This window comes from Taeniopygia guttata, chromosome 5 (assembly GCF_048771995.1).
Source record: "Taeniopygia guttata chromosome 5, bTaeGut7.mat, whole genome shotgun sequence".
NCBI lineage: Eukaryota > Metazoa > Chordata > Aves > Passeriformes > Estrildidae > Taeniopygia > Taeniopygia guttata.
In genome coordinates this window covers 58,174,347-58,193,401 of record NC_133030.1, presented here as the reverse complement: position 1 = coordinate 58,193,401, position 19,055 = coordinate 58,174,347, and the positions used below count along the sequence as shown (strand labels likewise).

At 41.2% G+C, this 19,055-nt stretch overlaps 1 protein-coding gene across 3 annotated transcripts in view; it reads right to left on the bottom strand.

Annotated features, from left to right (window-relative positions):
* The window catches only part of WDR89 (WD repeat domain 89), a 28,167-nt gene extending 12,907 nt beyond the window's left edge, over window positions 1-15,260 (bottom strand). The window contains exons 1-2 of one of the 3 annotated variants that reach the window (XM_030275149.4): window positions 15,172-15,260; window positions 13,866-13,963 (exon numbers count right to left, since the gene is read on the bottom strand). In XM_030275149.4, the coding sequence (XP_030131009.4) occupies window positions 13,866-13,963; window positions 15,172-15,259 (186 nt within the window). In that variant the 5' untranslated portion in view covers window position 15,260. Of the gene's footprint in view, window positions 1-9; window positions 301-13,865; window positions 13,964-15,171 lie in introns of those variants that run through there. The other 2 variants (XM_072930505.1, XM_072930506.1) reach the window with 2 other exon arrangements.
* Window positions 15,261-19,055: the final 3,795 nt, after the last annotated feature.

Here is a 19,055-nt window from a genome sequence, read left to right as displayed (position 1 = left end):
AACACGTACAAGGAAGCATCTTGTGCAGAGGTGATGCACGGAGCTAAAATTCAATTATCTTGATGTCCTCCCCACCACAACTTCATTCACTGGATCACAGAACAGGAAAGGGCTCCCTGATTCAAGGAGTTCAGCCTCTCGTGTCTGTAAGCACTACACCAGATAATCCCCTTAACAGATTGAACACTCTATCTGGGAATCCTGGGAAAGTCACTTAGCTAAATTTGCTTTATTATTTTTATCACGTAACATGATGTTCTCCACAAGTGGAAACAAAATGAAGTCACCCCCTCTACCTGAGGAGGAGTAAGTTTTGTTCTAGGAAGCACAGCCCACAAACAGCTGCATCAGTACAACTGCAGGAGACTTCCTCAGGGAACTTCTGTGCTGAGGGACGTGCACAGGGCAGGCAGAGAACAAGACCAACATTACTCAGCACTACAGCCTGAAATGGCCCGGTGAGGTGATTTTACAAGTATTTAGGTACCCAATGACGCACAGAAACACCTGCCAGCGTATCAGGGACCACCTAAACAGGCGGTGTGACCTGTGGAATTCACTGCAATTAAGTACCTCGGCGTTTTCTGAGCCGAGGTAAAACCACAGAACACTGGCTTTTAGTGCAGATGATAAAAATCTTCCCTTCAGAGGCAATTCCACTCTGGCACTACTGAACCCTTCTAGAAACCCAAACTATTTCAGCAATGCATACAAATGAAAACTTTACCCAGCAAAACCAAAATTAAACAAAATTCTCTTGGATTCTCTCACAGATTCACTTCTAAAATATGACCTAAAAAAAAAGAAAAATATACTTTTCCTTTCTGTAACACAACAGAAAATTATATTCTGTATCTGCAGTAAACACTCTATCAGTTCAGAGCCAAGAAAAGCACAGCAGCATTTACCTTTTTTAAAGAGGTATTTGCAAAGGTTTTAGTGGTTCAAAAACTACAACCATTTTTAAAATAAAGACGTAGGTATGTTATTACATTCATCCACTTCTGTCAAAAACACAGGTTCAATGAGACCACTATTTTGTGTTTAAAAAGAATCAAAACCCAAAACTGAGGAAATCACAGCAGGTTTTAAGGGGTCAACACTCCAGTGATTTCTCACTGGTACTGATATTTCCTTAAGGCCTGCACCAGCAGCCAATCCCAGGTACCATATGCATGAATTGACCCTTTAAAAAATAAACATCCAAAGAGAAATGGAATAAAAATCAGGCAGACACAGAATGTGAGAAAATATTCTCATGCCTTCCCAGCTGTTCTATCATCAATTTTTCTGCAAATTCTCCAGGCTGGATTTTTAGGGGTGGAATGTGCAAGTTTCCATGTATTACTTGCTTTAGTTGCAATTATTTTAATTGCCCATGAGAGACCAAAAACAAAGGAGAAGTTGCTATGACAAAGCTGCATTCTGCTTTTTTTTTTTTTCCTTCTTGGCATTGTTTGTGGTTTCAGGGGTTTGCTTTCCCTCCTCTAGTTTGGTGAACACAAATATTCACGACACCATGTGACAAACCAGCAATTTCTTATAAAACAGCTTAAGCAGGCACACATAAAAACTTAATTCCCAAGTCACAAATAATCTCACTAAGCGATTTGCCTCAGTAATATCCTGACAATGAGGTCCCCAGGTTAATCTTCTACATCAAAGCAACCTTTCAGAGCACATCTACCAGTCATTTCTGCCATAAAATGCAGACATCCTGTGGAAACTCCTTCTCCCTCTGAAGCAAAGAAGTTCAACGTGTTTTCTGGCATTACCCTGTGTACAACCTACCCACAGAACTTGTTCCTTCCTTACTTTTCTGGGTATGTCCTCAAATGAAACAAGCTTTTACTAGAACTATTACATAAAGCTAACTGCTCTCAAACGCTGTTTGCTCTGCTGCTTAAACACAAAACTGTTGAACATCCATGCAAATTAATAATATAAACTGAATAAACAAAATATTTTAACATTATTAATTAGCTAAACTGCTTAATTCAATTTATTGAAGAATTACAATGGAAGTTTCCATTTAAATAGAGTTTCAAACACACATGCTTGAGGGTGGAAAAAGGAGTTTTTGTAAACCAGCTCTCCTGCAGTGCTATGGTTACTAAAAAAATCTAGTTCTCTCTGCAAATTTCTTGTAAGAAAAATATAGTTTTCCAAGCTGACCTGAATTTTAAGCTCTAAATATTCAGACTTTGTCTACTCAAAAGGCCAAGTATACTCAAACAGACAAGTTCCTGACAAATGTCATCCATTTGGAAGGCGAGCTGCAGTTGTTTAAATATTACTGACTATGATAGAGAGTATCTTTCAATAAGCAGTTCCTACAACACTCATGTCAGAGCTTTTACTGCTGGGGAAGGTGAAGGAACTCTACAAATACCCAGAAGTTATAAAAAGCCAAAGTCTGCAAAAGGAGGTTCATTCAGTTTTAATAATATTTTCTGGGAAATAAAATTAGCTCAACACAACTCAAAAGCTTTTGCCCAGAATGACTTAACTACAGCTATTCTGAAATCTCAGAAAATGATGCTCATATTTTCAGACAGAAATGCAATTTCTACCATCAGGAAGGTGAAGGTTCAATTCTATTTCCACTGCAACAACTCAGACTTGTGTTCGATGGCAGCCAGGTTTTTGCTAAAAACTCAGTAAAATGTCTGCTTTAGCAAGAAAATCTTCAGACTATTATGAAATTGTGATTGAAGGTTATATAAACAATTCATGCTCAAACTTCAGGGTGTAGCTGCCAGCCCTTCCTTTTCAGAAGGGGAAGTCACTGTTGTATTTTGATGGGAAAGTTTAAATGGCAGGAATAGGATCTGTGTTAAATTTATGAGACAAATAGGAAACAATGGTCTTCCAAACACAATAGGAGATAACGAAGCACTGGACTGCAGCCACCTACAAAGCACACGGTCCTCTGCACTGAAGCACTTTTAGTTCCTTAAGTTCAACAACAGAGGTATCTGTTTTCCAAAGAATCCTTTGGCAAAATCAGAGTCTTTGAAATGTTTTGGACATAGCACAACAGCCAGTTGTGATGATCAGAGAGCAGAACTGCTCATGTTTGTATGACAAACTCTCTGACACAAAGAGTTGTACCAACAGCTTGCTCTTGGACTACTCCAGACTCAGAAGAAACCACAGAGGGCATTGGCCAAAAGCTCTTCTTTCCCCATAGGTCTTCCTCTGCTCAGAATGTGAATTCTGAGAATGCTGCCAAATGTGAAGTAATCCATTAAATTCAGGTTTTTCACTTTCTCTAGCAAAGTCACCCACAGTCTGGATCTATAGTCTCAACACTGACAAAATGCAGGGGATGTCAGGGTGCCAGGAAACCACCACCACTGGGATGACACACCAGCACCTGGCTGAAGCTGGCTAGCTCTGGCCAGTCACTTGTGCTTGGAAAAAAAGGTGCAATCCCATCCTTGGGATCCCCATTCCTTAAGTGGAACAGCTGAATCTGCACACCTGCACCCTCCAAGCCAAGGAAAGCCACCTTTTTCTAAACCAAACCTGAAACTTCTACGTTATTATATCTAGACTTGGAACTACACTCAGGTGATCTGTTCTATTAATTAAGTACACAGTTACATGCAATTCCTCCCTGCACATCTCCTGGATACCACAACTACCAGAAACAATAAACTTCTGGAAGGACACTCAAAATTCATCACATCTTGGGAACTCAGAATAAATACCATTCTCTGAAATAACCTAAAATATTTTGACCTCCAGGGCATCCTACAAGGCTCCTTTAAAAAAGAAATAAACTCAATGTTTAGAATAGAAGGCACGAAGTGGAAGTGATGCCAAAGAGGCAGGACAAGATTTTCAGATGCCTTTGTTACGTGTTTTTCACTGGTGGAGTGTGGAAACAACCACACAGCAAGAGTAGAAGCAAACAGCTGTGCTAAAGGCAGCCTTTTCCAGTGGTGGAGAAATGAAAAGCAAGCACCTATCTGCACAAACGAAACTTAACATTGTCCCAGCACTTGCTGCTGTGCTGTTTGTGCAGCATTCTAAACGTTGCACCTTCAGTTCAAGCCAACAGGCTCATCAGTCAGTCCTCTTCAATCCAGAACATTTTTCAAAAGAGAAACCAGCAAATCATAAGTTATTTCCCTTTTCCTTTGAGTGGTGTACAGAAGATGCTGCCAAGTTGCATAGTTCTCCTTTCCAAAAGGGAGTGTTAGCTCAAAAATATATAGAAATACAAATTTTCCTTTGAAAAATACAGGGAAAAATGTGGAAAAATGGCACATTCTCAAAGACTTAATCACTAACGTACGAGTAACTTATGAGTAGGAGGGTAGAAACACATAATAAAAATGAAAAAGACCTGTAGTTCTGGCAATCTTCTCTGCAGAGGTCAAATACCAAAAATAGCAAGGGATCTCAACAGCAGCAGATGAAATCTTGCAATGTTCTTTCCTACTATAAACAATGCAAGCAGACCCTCCCTTTATTTTCACAATTATTAAAAGTTCCAGAGCAAGCTGAGAACAAACCCAGAGCTCTGGGCAGTGGGAAGCAGCTCGTGCATGCACAGGACATGTGGTTTGCATTTGGGAGCAGAGCTGCCAAGGCAGGGAGAGCACAGCAGTGCTGCACTGCTCCAGTGCAGGGAGAGCACAGCAGTGCTGCACCGCCCCAGTGCAGGGAGAGCAGATCAGAGCTGCACTGCCCCAGTGCAGGGAGAGCACAGCAGTGCTGCACTGCCCCAGTGCAGGGAGAGCACAGCAGTGCTGCACTGCTCCAGTGCAGGGAGAGCACAGCAGTGCTGCACCGCCCCAGTGCAGGGAGAGCAGATCAGAGCTGCACTGCCCCAGTGCAGGGAGAGCACAGCAGTGCTGCACTGCCCCAGTGCAGGGAGAGCACAGCAGTGCTGCACCGCTCTAATGCAGGAGAGCACAGCAGTGCTGCAGTGCCCCAGTGCAGGGAGAGCACAGCATCAAGACTGCTGAAGGCAAAGTGCATTTAGTAATCAGGAAGGAAGGGAATAAAATGCACAAGAAGCTATGCTGAAGTGCAGAGACAAGATGTAACTGCCAAGAGAATTATTTTATCCTCTCCAATCAGCTACATCTCGTTTCCAAATGTAAGGCACAGTCAGAAAGAAGCTCCATGTAATTCTTCATTTGCAGTACAGAGAAAATTGTATCAGTAGAATAGAAAGGAGGACAAAGATAAAACACAAAGTCTATGGGAAGATCAAAAAAATTAGGTCTACCAAGCTACTTGCCTTTCACAAAATCAATTCCTGCCCTCCCACCAGGACTGAGCTTTGGGGTACAATTCTGTTTAGCAATGGAGAGAGGAGTTGTAGGTGGGAGAGAGAACCAAGGAAATGGCCTTAAACAGTATTGGTTGGAGGGAAAAAGTAAGAGACAGAGGTAGGAAAGAAGAAAGAGAAAAAGGCCCAGGTGCTCAGTGCTTTGGGATTCAATAATTTTTTTAAATTTTTAAAAATGGAAACTACAACTATTCTGCACTCATCTTTTGGGGGTATAAGCAAGTGTTCACATAAAAAACAAAACCTCTTTTTGAATATTATACTGGAAACAAAACCTCTTTTGAATATTATACTGGACATCCATAGAGAGAGATTGCAAATACAACTTCAGAATTGGATCAAACATAGCTTTAAAAGCATCGATCACAAAAACTATACAGTGACTATTGTCATCAAAAGGAAACTTTCAGATTGGGGTTTTTTTATTTGTGTAGGATTCTGCATTCAAATGAGAAAGACCTGTCCTGATTTTGCCTCCAACACTGGAAAACATTATGAAGATCTACAGAGATCTAGAACATTAGGCATGCCTTCAGGTCCAAAGTGCAATGAATTAACATTCAAGCTTGAGTAATTGAAAGCCTATTGACAGAAATGCATGAACCAAAGAGATGGTAAAGAGCTGCATAAGATCAGATGACCAATTGAAAAAGTGGAGAATAATCCAATGTACAATTAAAAAACTCAAATGAGATAGACCACACTATACAAAATTATAAAAATGCCAAAGTACAAATTTTGGCTTCAAAATTAAGACAAATTTATTAAGATACGATGCTCAGATTGCTAACCTACCTTCTCTAGAACAATTCAGAATACCCTGAAAGAAACATGGGAAAGAGCTTCTAAATACTCTAAGAAACTGTGTAAAACAATAATTCTAACATGTTTGAGAATATCCCTTTTTCAATCTTTTCATCCAGTTCCATGCTGGTGACACAAAGGAAGCTGTCCCTGAAATCCCACTCTGCCATGAGCAGCTGGACGCAGCCAAGAACTTCCCTGTGAGGGGGAGCTTTCCTTGCAGTGACCTCAGCAGATAGAGAATGAGACTGCATCCAGGTGTGGGTGAGGTGGTCATCCAATAAAGGAGAAATAAGAGGATAAGAGATGCTCTGTTTTGCTCTCATGGCTATTCTCAGATCAAGCTGGCAAAAGCTGCAGCAGCAGCAATCCTGTTTCATGAAGACAGGTCTGAAAGAGTCCCAGGCAAAGGGCAAATTACAGAAAAGATACTGCAATTGGGCTGTTTGTATTCTAAAATCAATATATTATGTTTCCTTCTTTTTTTCTGGCAAAGAATATTGTATTCAAAAACACTCTGAAAAGTTGACTATGCCTAAATTGCACTCTCAGAAGCCTCTGAACAGGTGAACAATAAATGCTGCATCCTCAGGTGGATTCTGGAGAACAGGAAAACTGTCCTAGTGTTGGGTCCTGGCTTCTGCACTGAGCAAGTTTCTGACATGGGGGTCAAAGATGAGGTTTGTGCCTGTAAATGAACCACAGCTATCCTGCCAGTCTGCTGCAAACCTCAAAGAGAATCCAAGTCTCAGCCTCCTGCACTTGTGCTTATCCCATCATACCACAGCCACCACAGAAAAGTCATTTCCTTTCTCCTGTGAGCACCTCCCACCGAACACATCACACTGAGATGGCTTCTTGTAACCACAAGCAAGGAAAGAAGATACAGAGCTAAACAGCCTCTCAAATAGCAGACAGCCACAGCTGCTGGAAATCAAACACAGAGGGTACAATGGTCACCTGCATGTGGCATTAAGTTTTGATCCATTCACACTTCAGCACAGCTGCCACGAGCAGCTCAGAGGAGGTTCATGCTCACTAACAGCATTTTCCTTTGTGAAGAGGTCCAACAGCTTTGCTGTCTGACTTGGCACCAGAGGTATGCACTGAGATGGTCATCTCAAATCAGACAGAAATAAAGTATTTATCTAAGTGGATTTGCCTACAAACACTTGCCAGTACAGACTGTGGAAGAACAGCTTGCTGAGCAATTCCCAGCAAGGGCCAACATTCACTCCTCACCTTCCCAACCAGTGAAACAAGGACAGTATTTGCCCAATTCACAATCCTTGTGCACACAAACATTAGTGAGCACATTCAGCAGCACACTTTCACACAAAAAGCCTCATTCTGAAGGTCTGCACTACAAGATACAATGCAAAAGTCACTGTGACACTGTGGTGCACCTGCAAATTCCACAATCAGAAAGTGCCCTGATGCTCTTTCAAATCTGGGATTACAAGAAAGGACTCCAATAGTGACAATTTTCAGGGCCATTTTAAGCTGAACAAAACACCACATGAATGGGTAAAACCAATGATCCACCCTACAGAGAAAGGTGAAAGGAAAAAATTACTTACACAGCTGCATGAATAATTTAGTGACTCTGCAACAACACCATTTATTTCCTTCAATTTAGACACTGCCATTTACTACCAGCATCCTCATATAGAAGAAATGGAAAACAGGAAAAGTCAGGAAAATCTGGAAAAAAGTAAGAAGTCTTCCCAAATATTAATAAAACTTGCTGAAATTCTTCCAAAGAATTTATTTCTACACCACAGGAAGCCTGGGAAATTTCAGCCTGAATTTAGCAGGAACCATAATAAAAGAATATAAAGAAACTACTGTAATTGGAAAAAGAGCTTCTACTACCACACACACTGGTGCCAAAATACCTACAATGACATAAAGTCAATGTTTTATTTACTGGAATACTTCAGAAATTCTTTCACAACAGTAATTTACCTGAAGTACACTTCATTATCAGAGCTCATTCTTCAAAACACAAAACTATTATGTTTTCAAGTCTCTTTTCTTAACAACCCAAGCTTAAATCAGTCACTGCTGAATAGGTAAGAAGATTCCCCTAAACATGCAGATATAGGGGAGTACAAAACAAACAACATTTGTGTGCTTGGTAATTCTTAGCCCCACTCTAACATCACTGCACAAGCAATTCTCTGCAGTTCCAGATGTATTGCACAGGCACAAACATCTGCCAAGCCTATGCAGGGAAAACAACTTCTCTTCATTTTCCTCATCTGCTTCCCCAGAAGTTGCAGATCACCAAGGTGTCTGTGCCAGTCACATCCCACAACATCCATTTTTTTATATTTAGCTACTCCAGAACATCCCCACGTCAAGGTAATTTGTCAGACCCTCTCCAGTTTCAAAGCAATAAGAGAAACTTGAGATCCCTGTGTGCCCGTGATAGTTCACAGACTATCAGTTTCCAAAACATGCTCTTTGTGCACAGTCTGACAGCTGGGGGCTCTGCTGAACCTTTATCATGCCCTAAGTTCAATTTTCAATGCTTTGCAGCAGACAAAAGGAAAAGATGTAATCTACGTGACAACAGGAAGATGGAAGAGGCTGAAATAAAGGGTTTCAGAGCTATGTTGCCTTTATCCTGATCAGGAGAATTTACTTTTGAGTCTCCACAGAAGATGCTAAGGCAATGAGGGTGTGGACATTGAAGCCATGCAAAGGACTGTCTTCAGCTCTTTGTTTTTAGGAGCCTTTAGACAGTGCTTTCTCTCGAACCACACATGGAACTCCAGCAGCAGCTTCATCAATGCCATAAATGATTTAAAAAAAAAAAAAAAAAACTACAGAAAAATTCAGCTTTTACTTTTTATGACACTCAAATGCACAGTGATTTTCCATACTCTACCCGGAAGTTCACAATCAACTTTTTTTCACTCTCTAAGTGATTTAGGACTCAGACTCAAGAAATAAAATCATGAAAGGGAAGGACAAAGGAGAAAGTGTGCAGGTATTGATACTCCAGATTTTCTGATCAAGAGATCTGCTGTATGCAGCAGCACAGACAATCCCTGCTGGCCAAACCAGAACTCCATGTTTTTGTTAGGACCCAAGAACCCTGAAGACCTCGGTGGGGAACTTACTTTTCTGAGATCCAAAAATACCTTTCCAACATCTTCAGCAGCCTGTTGCCCCAAAAAAAGACAGGGATAAAAAGCAAAGTCAAGAGGTTTTTGCATTTTAATAACCCTGCTCTCAAGCCATGTTTGCTCTCAGTGCTTAAATAAACTCATATTTCACAGGGTCACAGCAGGCTCCCAGCAGTGCCCTGTGCTGAGGCCAATGCCTTGATAACTAAGCCATAATCAAGTGCAGAGAAGGAAGGGTTAGATCATGCAGGTAATGGACTGTTTATTTCACAAGAAATAGCTGGATGCTTTGCCTTGTATAGCTTGGCAAAGACAGAGACTGAAGGGGATACAATTACTATCTACAAATACATCAAAGGAATAAATGCTGGGGAGGGAGGGGAGCTACTCAAGAACAATACTGGCACAAGAGCTTAAAAGTATAAACTGACCATAAATAAAACATGGAGCAGAAATCATAAAATTTAGCTAGCAAAATACTTCCCAGTTATAACAGCAGGGGTAAAAACTTTTAACTGTCTTCATCTGCTTTTATAACCCCGCCAGCCTGGCACCCACCGCTGTCCTTGCACAGCAAAGAACCCAAATAGGAAGGCAGACTGAGAAACAAGCAACTCTGAGATAAACTGGCTCATTACCACGCTGCCAGGCAGACAATAACAAGACACCTTATTTGCTCAGCTTCAAAAGCAGCATTAAGACCTTAGTAAGGCATGTGTGTGCACAGAGAGCACGCAGCTTCCAGCTTAAGGTGGCCTCCTGTCAGTGCCGGGGCAGCAGGAGCCCCTCCACACAGCCACGTTCCAATCCCAAGGATTTGGGGTGGGAAAGCCCCAAAGGATGGGACACACTGCCAGGGGCTGTCATTCCGCTCTCGGCCACCGGGTGTCGCCAGTGACCGGCCCGGAGAGCGGCCGCGAATTACCGAGACAATAATAATTAACGCGAGTGTTAATAAAGCACCTGTGTTTTTAATTCCTTTTAAAAGCCTCCCTTCCTCAAAGCAGAACGTTAATCAAAAATCACAGCCGTCGCTTAGAACTGCCTAGCACAAAAAACGGGAGAAGAAAAAGCCGACCAAATTCAACTACGCCACAACTTTTCTTTCTGAATGATCAGAGGTTAAAAATATACACGTGCTTTATTAAAGTCTCACTTGGTGACTTTAATCCACAGATTTAGATCATTCTGACTTCATACCAACGCACATAAACATACAGGGAAGGACTGACTTTGTGTGTATTTGTATTTTTGCTCTTTTAGCATGCAGCAAGTGCTGATCCCAGAAACTCCATCACTCACATTTCCTAGGGAAGAGGAGTGAACAAACCAAACCCAGCAAGCACAAAACCCTTCTTTTCTCAACCTCTTACACTCATATCTATCTCCCACAAACATTCCTGAAGCAGGAGTGTTCAATGCACATGCAAAATAATAGTTGCCCAAGACATTAAATCACTAAAATTAACTTTTCTTTAAATCTTTCTCCCTTTCAAATCTGAGTCATGTATTTCCATATATATCCTGGCAGACATTGAACAAACTAAAATCAAATCCTCTTACCTCAAAAAACTCCTTCATGAGCCACATAAAAATTGAAGTCAGAATTGCTAGTAAGAGCTGTATGTTTCTAAACAAGAAATTTTGCTTTCACAGCTGCTTGTCCCTTCTGATTGCACAAAGGAGTAATAACACCTAATTTCAGCTCTCCCACTCTTTCCCATAGCAACAAATATACACAAATTATTATTATTAAAAGATCCTCAAATTATTGAAAAGTGAACAATATAGGTTCCTATTACAGGTACTGCCAGCATACAACTCCAGTTTGCCAATTTTAACTAAATTTAGTTGGGCTGTCTTTTCACCAATTTAACAGCACTTTCGTATCTTATTTTTAATGAGAAGCTGAGCAACGGTTTTGCCTTGAAATAACAGGCAGGGGAAAAAGGAAAGATCTCAGTATGGTAAGAGATAAGCTCAGATGGTGAGCTGCAGAGAGGTGCAAGTTAAAAGCTGTTAATCAGTTAAAATACAAAAAAAATTACATTTTTGCTGAAGAAATAAAGCAATTACAAGAAAGGTTATAAACAATACAGCAAAACAATCACTGTACTTTAAAACTAATTTTGGATTTGCATAATTTAATCAAGTCAGCATAAGAACTAGGAGTGTTTTAATGCACCTGCATTTCTACAGATAAGATTCAGTTGCCATATTAAACAAAGAACCCTTTCATTTTGATTTTTTTATTAGGATATCATTTATCTGGAAAACTACAGAAATAAAAAGGAATAGCAAGTGCCCTTTCAAGGCCACAGTGCATTCTTATATAAAACAAGTCTCAAAGACGAAAACAATAGGAACTAATAAATTTTTAAATATTTGCATTCCTCTATCTGCTGCACATTTAGTCTCAAACTAAACATTAAGGTCACCTTAAAACATTTTCAGCAATATAAACAGTGCGATAAAAAATAATACAAAATCCTGATTAATATTAACAATCTTGAAGAAGGGCTTTGAGATTAATGTGAAAAAGAGGTGATAAATTAATGTAAAGTCTGTAAAGGGTATAAACAACACTACAGATGGTTTATGTTGCAAAGGAGATCAGACTAGATAATGTAATAGTCCTGCTGGACTTGAACACCTGACATAAACAGAATCAAAATTCATCAGACTGAAAAGTTTATAGCATAATATGGACTTGTAAAATGGACAGCTGCAAATATTTGCTTCCTGCCAATACTTCTAAATTATTTTGGCTGTTGAAAAGACTCATTATATAATACTTAGAAACAGGACAGAAAACACATTCTATGCTGGGACCTTCAGAACAGCCTCATGGAATTACCCAGTGTTTGTGCTGCTGCAATTTGAGTGTGATTTTTACAGTCCTGAACACTGACTGAGCTTCTTCTTTCCCACCCCCACTTCCTGCTTTCTTCTTACTCAAATATTTTGTTAAACTTGCATTGAAGTATCAGCTAAGGCAAAAATACATCACAGAAACAATTCAACCAAGGCAATATTTTAGCATCAGACATCTTTCACTCCCAGCCTAATGATTTATTTACCAAAGCATCCATCTCTATCCCATTTCCAAGTCCCTCCACCTTCCACTCACTTAAGAAGCTAAAAAAGCACTGTCTCAGTCATGTGCAGAAGTTACCTCCACATGTATTTAACTAACCAGCCCCAAATTAAATGCAGGATGAAATAAGAGAGGAAAACACACCAGCAAGAATTTATGTAACTCTTTTGCGTTTAACTCCTCTATTGAAGGAAAGGGGACAGTTGCAGGGACATGAGAAGGGGAAGAACTAAGGGAGAAGTGGATGAAGGTCCCTGAAGAGAGCAAAGGCATGTTTGAGGCTGAATTTCCTAACCCCACAAGGGATTTTCTGCTTTTCTTATATCCTCCATTGCCCATCTTGCACCTGAACTGCTTTGGAGCACAAAAGCACAGTCCCAAACCTTGCCAAGACCCTGATTCACAATTCTCAACACTTCTTTTTAATGTCTGGTGTGAAAGCCACTAACGGGTTTGCCCTCACACAGGAGAAGCCGAGCCCCATAAAAACCATCTTTTCACTCACCAAATAAACCCAAGTTTTGGACTGTCTGCAGAGGCAGTTTGGTATCAACACAGCTGAGCAGCATGGTAGTGCTGATTTCCTTCTGTTTTGCCTCTTTTTCTTTTTTTTTTTCTCCCCAGAAATGCTTGGAAATGCCATTATTTTTATACTTCAAATAAAAAGCACAACAAAGCTGGAAAATGCTGCCAGCAGGCAACAACCATCTGGTCTCTCAGGAGACCTCCCACGCAGTCAGGTACAGACCTGCCCCCAGGGCTGCCCTGCAAAAATGATGCAGTGAAAGAAAAAAGCATTTAAAAAAAATTCATCTTGAAAGGTTGAGAAAATTGGGATTGTTCAGCCTGGAAAAGAGAAGACTTTGGGGGTGACATAATTGCAGCCTTCCAGTACCTGAAGGGAGCCTGCAAGAAAGATGGAGAGAGACTCTTCACCAGACCCTGGAGTGACAGGACAAGGTAAAATGGATTTAAACTGAGAGGGGGCAGGAAGAAATTCTTCCCTGTGAGGGTGGTGAGACCCTGGCACAGGTTTCCCAGAGCAGCTGTGGCTGCCCCATCCCTGGGAGTGCTCCAGGCCAGTCTGGATGGGGCTTGGAGTAACCTGGTGGAAGATGCAGGGAATGGTTGGAATGAGGTGATTTAAGGTCCCTTTCAATCCAAACCATTCTATGATTCTATGTTATTTTGTAAAAAAACATTTTAAGCCACCTGAACACCATCAATTCATGCACAGAAGACCTCTTATGTGGGAAGAAAATTAATACATTTATTTCCAAAAGGTCGGAGACTACAGAAGAAAGAGGCAGGCCCCAGGTCAGGCCAATGCATGCAGAGGCTGTCCAGGAATTCCAGGCCCACCTTTCCCTACAGGGCTGTTCCTTGACCCCATAAAAAGAGATTTGGAGGAAAACACAAACAACTCCACCAGTCTTTAAACAAACAGAAACCAACACAAACAAGCACAGTGTTAAAATTAGCACCTAGAAACCATGGGGTTCACATGAACACAAACCTGTCTAATCACTCTGCTGGCAGGGACAATTATCTTCAAGGAGCTGCTCTGCACAGACACTTCACTGAATCTGATTATTCTCTCAAACAGGAAACCCACTGAAAATATGAGGAAATAAAAGGCATTAGCATAACTTAGTTCTGAGAACAAAGTTTTTACAGATCTAAAAACCAGCATGCTAAGAAAAGAGCTTGTGTTTCTGCATTCTTTCAAATATGTAACACGTGTCTAGAAAAAATTAGTTTAGAATTATAGGATTATAACCAATATGTGCCAGTAACAAAACACAGAATTGACAGTTCTACTCCCTGTATCTTTTAGGAGAAGTTAATTCTGGAGCACAGCCTACTGAAGGATATCTGTTGATTATAGAAAATAAAAGTTTAGGATATGTATATCACAGTTTTGGCAGTAATTTCTGTAACTACTTTTTTAGAAACCATAGAAAAGTTTCTTTTCATTTTTTCCCCAAAAGAATACAACTACCAAACAAAAAACCCCAAACTGCAACTTTCATCTCTTTTTCTGACCTTTTCCAGATTTGTTTGGGTGTGGGGCTTGTTATTTTACATTGTTACTATCATTAATAAAGATTCCCACCTGACACTGACCTCATATTATGAAATATATTTCATTAAATCACAAATCATTGAGGTTGAAAAGGACATTTATGATCCAGTCCAGACATTAAGCCAGCACTGCCAAGGCCACCGCTAACCCGTGTCCCCACATCCACATGGTTCTGAACGCTTCCAAGGGACCGCGATTCCACCTGGGCAGGCTGTTCCCTACCGGATCCTTATCCCTGTATCCCTGGCCCGCCGGTGTTCCTTATCCCGATCCTTATCCCTGTCGGTGCTCCTCACCGGGATCCTTATCCCTGCCGGTGTTCCTTATACCCATTTTTATCCCTGTCCCCGCCGCCGTTCCTTACGGGATCCTTATCTGTGCCCTTGCCGGTGTTCCTCACCAGGATCCTTATCCCTGTCCCTGCCGCTGTTCCTTACCGGGATCCTTATCCCTGTGCCTGTCGGTGTTCCTTATCCCGGCCGTGTCCCGGGTCCTGGTCCCTGCTGGTGTTCCCCATCCCGATCTTTATCCCTGTCCCTGCCGGTATTCCTTATCCCGGCCGTGTCCCGGGTCCTGGTCCCTGCCGGTGTCCCTTACGGGATCGTAATCCCTGTCCCTGTCGGTGTTCCTTATCCCGGCCGTGTCCCGGGTCCCGGTCCCTGCCAGTGTCCCTTACGGGATCGCTATCCCTGTCCCTGCCAGTGTTCCTTATCCCGTTCCTTATCCCGATCCTTACCCCTCTCCCGCTCCCTCAGAGCCGCCCCGGCCGCCGCCGCCGCGTGCGCGCCGCGCGACCCCTGCCGGCCCCGCCCCCGCCTCCCCATTGGCTGCAGCCGCCGCCATCTTCCGCTCTAGAGGCGGGGAAGGAAGCGACGCGCGGGAAGGGGATTGGTGGAAATGTTTGGCGGGGCGGGGCCGGCAGGCAATCGGCGCGGTGTGATTGGCTGGCGCGCGGAAGCCCCGCCCCGGGGCGCGGGCGCGGCTGCGCTGGGCCGTGGCGGGGCCGGAGCCCGGCGGGAACGGCTCTGAGGGGGCACCGGGAGCTGCGTCCTCCGGGAGAGCGGGAACGCGGGATTGTTCCCCAGGAGCCACCCAAACACGGAAAAGGACAAGAAGGTTAATTAGATTTCCCCAGATCCTTTTTATATTCTTTCCAGTTAAACTTCCAAACACTGTTTTTTCTCCTTTTCTTATTTACCAATTACTAGGCTAACACATCCAGGCTATGAAAAGGAAGATGGCATAACTAACATTGGCTTCTTTTAATTTTTTATTTATATTCCTACATTCAATATAATTTGAATGTGGCAATATAAATAAAACGTATATTATAGTAATATGTAAATATTTTATATATTTATCTTATATATAATATATTTATATTTATAAATATTTGGTATATAATATAATTCTAAATATAAATATATTACTATATAAATAAATATATATGTATATATATATTTCTAAATTGAATTTTGCCAAATTCAAAGTTCCCTGTTCTACTCTGAATTTACTGTTCAACACTGATGAGTAGTAGCATTCATCCATAACCTTGGATGGATGTTATTCAGCCAGGAAAAGAATTTGTACCTTTATTTTCATTGCAGTTAAAATCACATATATTGTCTTTTCTGATAAATTGTGTGAATCATATTACCGATATCATGAACACATAAATAATTTCAAGACTTTTTTTTTAAACATAGAAATATTTTCATTAGCTTAGTTTGCACTTCCATTTTTTAAAAATGGAAATCTAAGAATTTGAGCTATGTATTGTTCTAGCAAGATAAAAAAGGCTTTGGCTAAACCCAATGCCATGGTCAAGTTACATGGACACTGACCATAGGGCAGTATAAAAAACACACCTTGTAGTTCAGTCTAATGCCACCTTAAAGCAGAAAGTCAATCAAAAGACTTCAAAATACTGACAATTTTATTTGTCTGTCACTAGCCATGTGCAATATTTTAATTCTACACGCTCCAGTATAACTTATTTTTACTTTTTCTACTTACATAGGTACATAAATAATAAATTTATTTATGTTCTACCAGTGCAATTATCTGTCTGTGAGCAGAGATTAACCTTTTATGTTGATAACTGCAACATTTTGAGTCGTTTATTAGAACCAGGTACTTGCATTCCTGAGGAGTCACAGATGCACAGCTCACCAAGCTCCCAACTGCCATGAAGAAGTGCCCCTTTTCTGTTTATTTTTACTCCTTAACATTTTTACAGTGCACTGAAGATAGAAAAATATCTAAATACATCAAAGCACAAAGACCCAAATTACACACTCATGTTTTCACAGTAAATACCTTTCCCTCATTGTGAAGCCTCGTCCTGCCAGAGCTGTCACCCAGAACTAAAGTCTGCTCACACTGCTGGGATTAGTTCTGAAGATTTCCAAACAGGAGGCAGATGTTTTCACTGAAAACACAATATGCATTATAAGACTGTAGTGCACATCTCAGTATGACAATAATATTTTTCAGCTGGTAGTTTTTCATCTGATTTTCCCGGGGCAGTTGCCACAAATTCATCAAATACCTTCTGTTCATTGTTCACTTGGTAAAAACAGCTGCAAGATCAACTGGAATGCCAGTTTACAGCCACGGATTTGGTGCCCAGTACTCCCAGACAAGTACAGCTGTATTAATAGAAAATATCATTTTTTGGATAGCCCACCAATGCTGCTGAGTCACAGGTACCATGGCTAGGGATGCAGCTGTGAAGTTTACCACAGGAATTGCAGGGCAGATGCTCCAGAGCTCACTTGGAACTCTTTGACAGTTACTTTGCAGACATAAAAGGCATTTTGAGAAAGGAATCTTTAAGATCCCCACCTTAAAAGAAACAAAAAGTCTAAACTAATCTGAGTTTCAGTGTCGTGTACTCTAGGCTAGAGATCAAGAACTCAAACAGCAAATTGTCTAGAATGAGAATTTTTTTGGGGTTTTTTTTTTTTTTTTGCTGTGTGTTTGCATCTACCTAATATGCCAAGGTTATTTTTGTGGCAGTGTAGTTTGGCTTGCAACTTTTTCAGTAGAACAATTTGTAATTAGCTCATACATGCATAGAGACAAAGTGTTACATACCAGGGATCACTGAACATAACTCCCTCAGTAGATCAGCTGAAATAGCAGAAGTGAATGTGGTTTGCTGCAGAAAGGGGTTTATTTTTAACATCTTTAAAAGGTACAGCTCATTGCTTTCACTTGCCATTTGTCCTCTGTTGGGGATAAGGGGGAGGGAGGAGCTCCCAAACCTCTCTCCAGCATTTTTCAGCATTTCTATCTGCGACACTTGCCAAAATGTACAAGTGAGGCAAATTTATTGTGACTGATGATAATCAGGTTTTCGGATTCACTGAAGGCACTTCAATGCTTAATTGCCACTTAGTGCTGAATAAGCATTTAATAAACCAAAATCAAGGGCTGATTAAATTATATACTCTAATTACATAGTACAATAAAAAGAAGTTTTGATTGCAAAGTCAAGTTGTTGGGTAAGGACACCATCTTTAGAGGTCAGCTCAGAGTTAGCATTGCCTGACTTCACATAACCTAACTTCCTTCATCCTGCAGTAACAGAGCTGTGTCTTTCATCTCTTTGCTACAGCAATTCTTAATTTTAATAATGCTGCTGTTGGGAACAGTGCCCACAGTTTCTCATACCTGCACAGGGTGCCAAGTTAAGGTTTTCTATTGGATCCTGTTGAGAGCAAAAACCTGAGCCATGCACTGAGGGCTCTTCCTCAGCCTCCCTGTTGCCTGTAACTGTCCCCAAGAGCTGAGTAGATGTTTTAGGCACATTCAGGAAAGAAAACAGACTGCAGATATGTATTTCTGTTTTCCTGGCCATCCTCACTACCTGAACAGGCATGCTAAGAACATATTGAAATTTGATTTTTTTTTTTTTTTTTTTTTTTTTTTTTTGTTGGCCATTTTGTTAGTGGCAAGAATTCCAGATTCCTTCCTGAAGGGGAAAGATCAAGCTGGGCACTAAAGCTGAGCCTTCCTTCCTCCTGAGGGAACACCAAAAAGTGCACAGCTCACCCAATGCATGCTCAGTTACTTCTGCACTTGTACAGAGGTAAAACAGTGGAGCCAAGCTTGAGCCATAACCCTTCGTGCTGGCTTTTCCCAAGAACCTCAGACAACCCTCCCACGTGTGAGATTCCTGAATGCAAAAGGCATGCATTATAAAGCAGCTCAGATCTGCTGTTTACTGCCCTTTTGGGAGGGGCAAGTTCTTGAGAAGGAAGATTTCTCAGCTTCCACAGGCTGTACAGGTTTTTACTGGGAGGGTACCATCTTATTTTTGCTTCAGCAGCTGAGACAGGTTGGGGTGACACCGAGATCCCTTACAGAAGATTGGTCCCCAAAAACCCAAGCTCAGCACTTGGCCACTCTATCAGATGTGTTTGTTCCAGACCTCTTGATCCTAGAACATGGTGTTTGCATAACTGCTGAAGTGTCTTGTATATAAATTCTAAAATAGTATTTTTTTTTTGCATTGACAAGAAAGAAACCGCGGCAACCAGAGGTTTAAAGAAGGTGCCCAAACAGGCCACAAAGTGTGAAGAGCAGCCAATCTGGCCTGAAGCATTTATTATT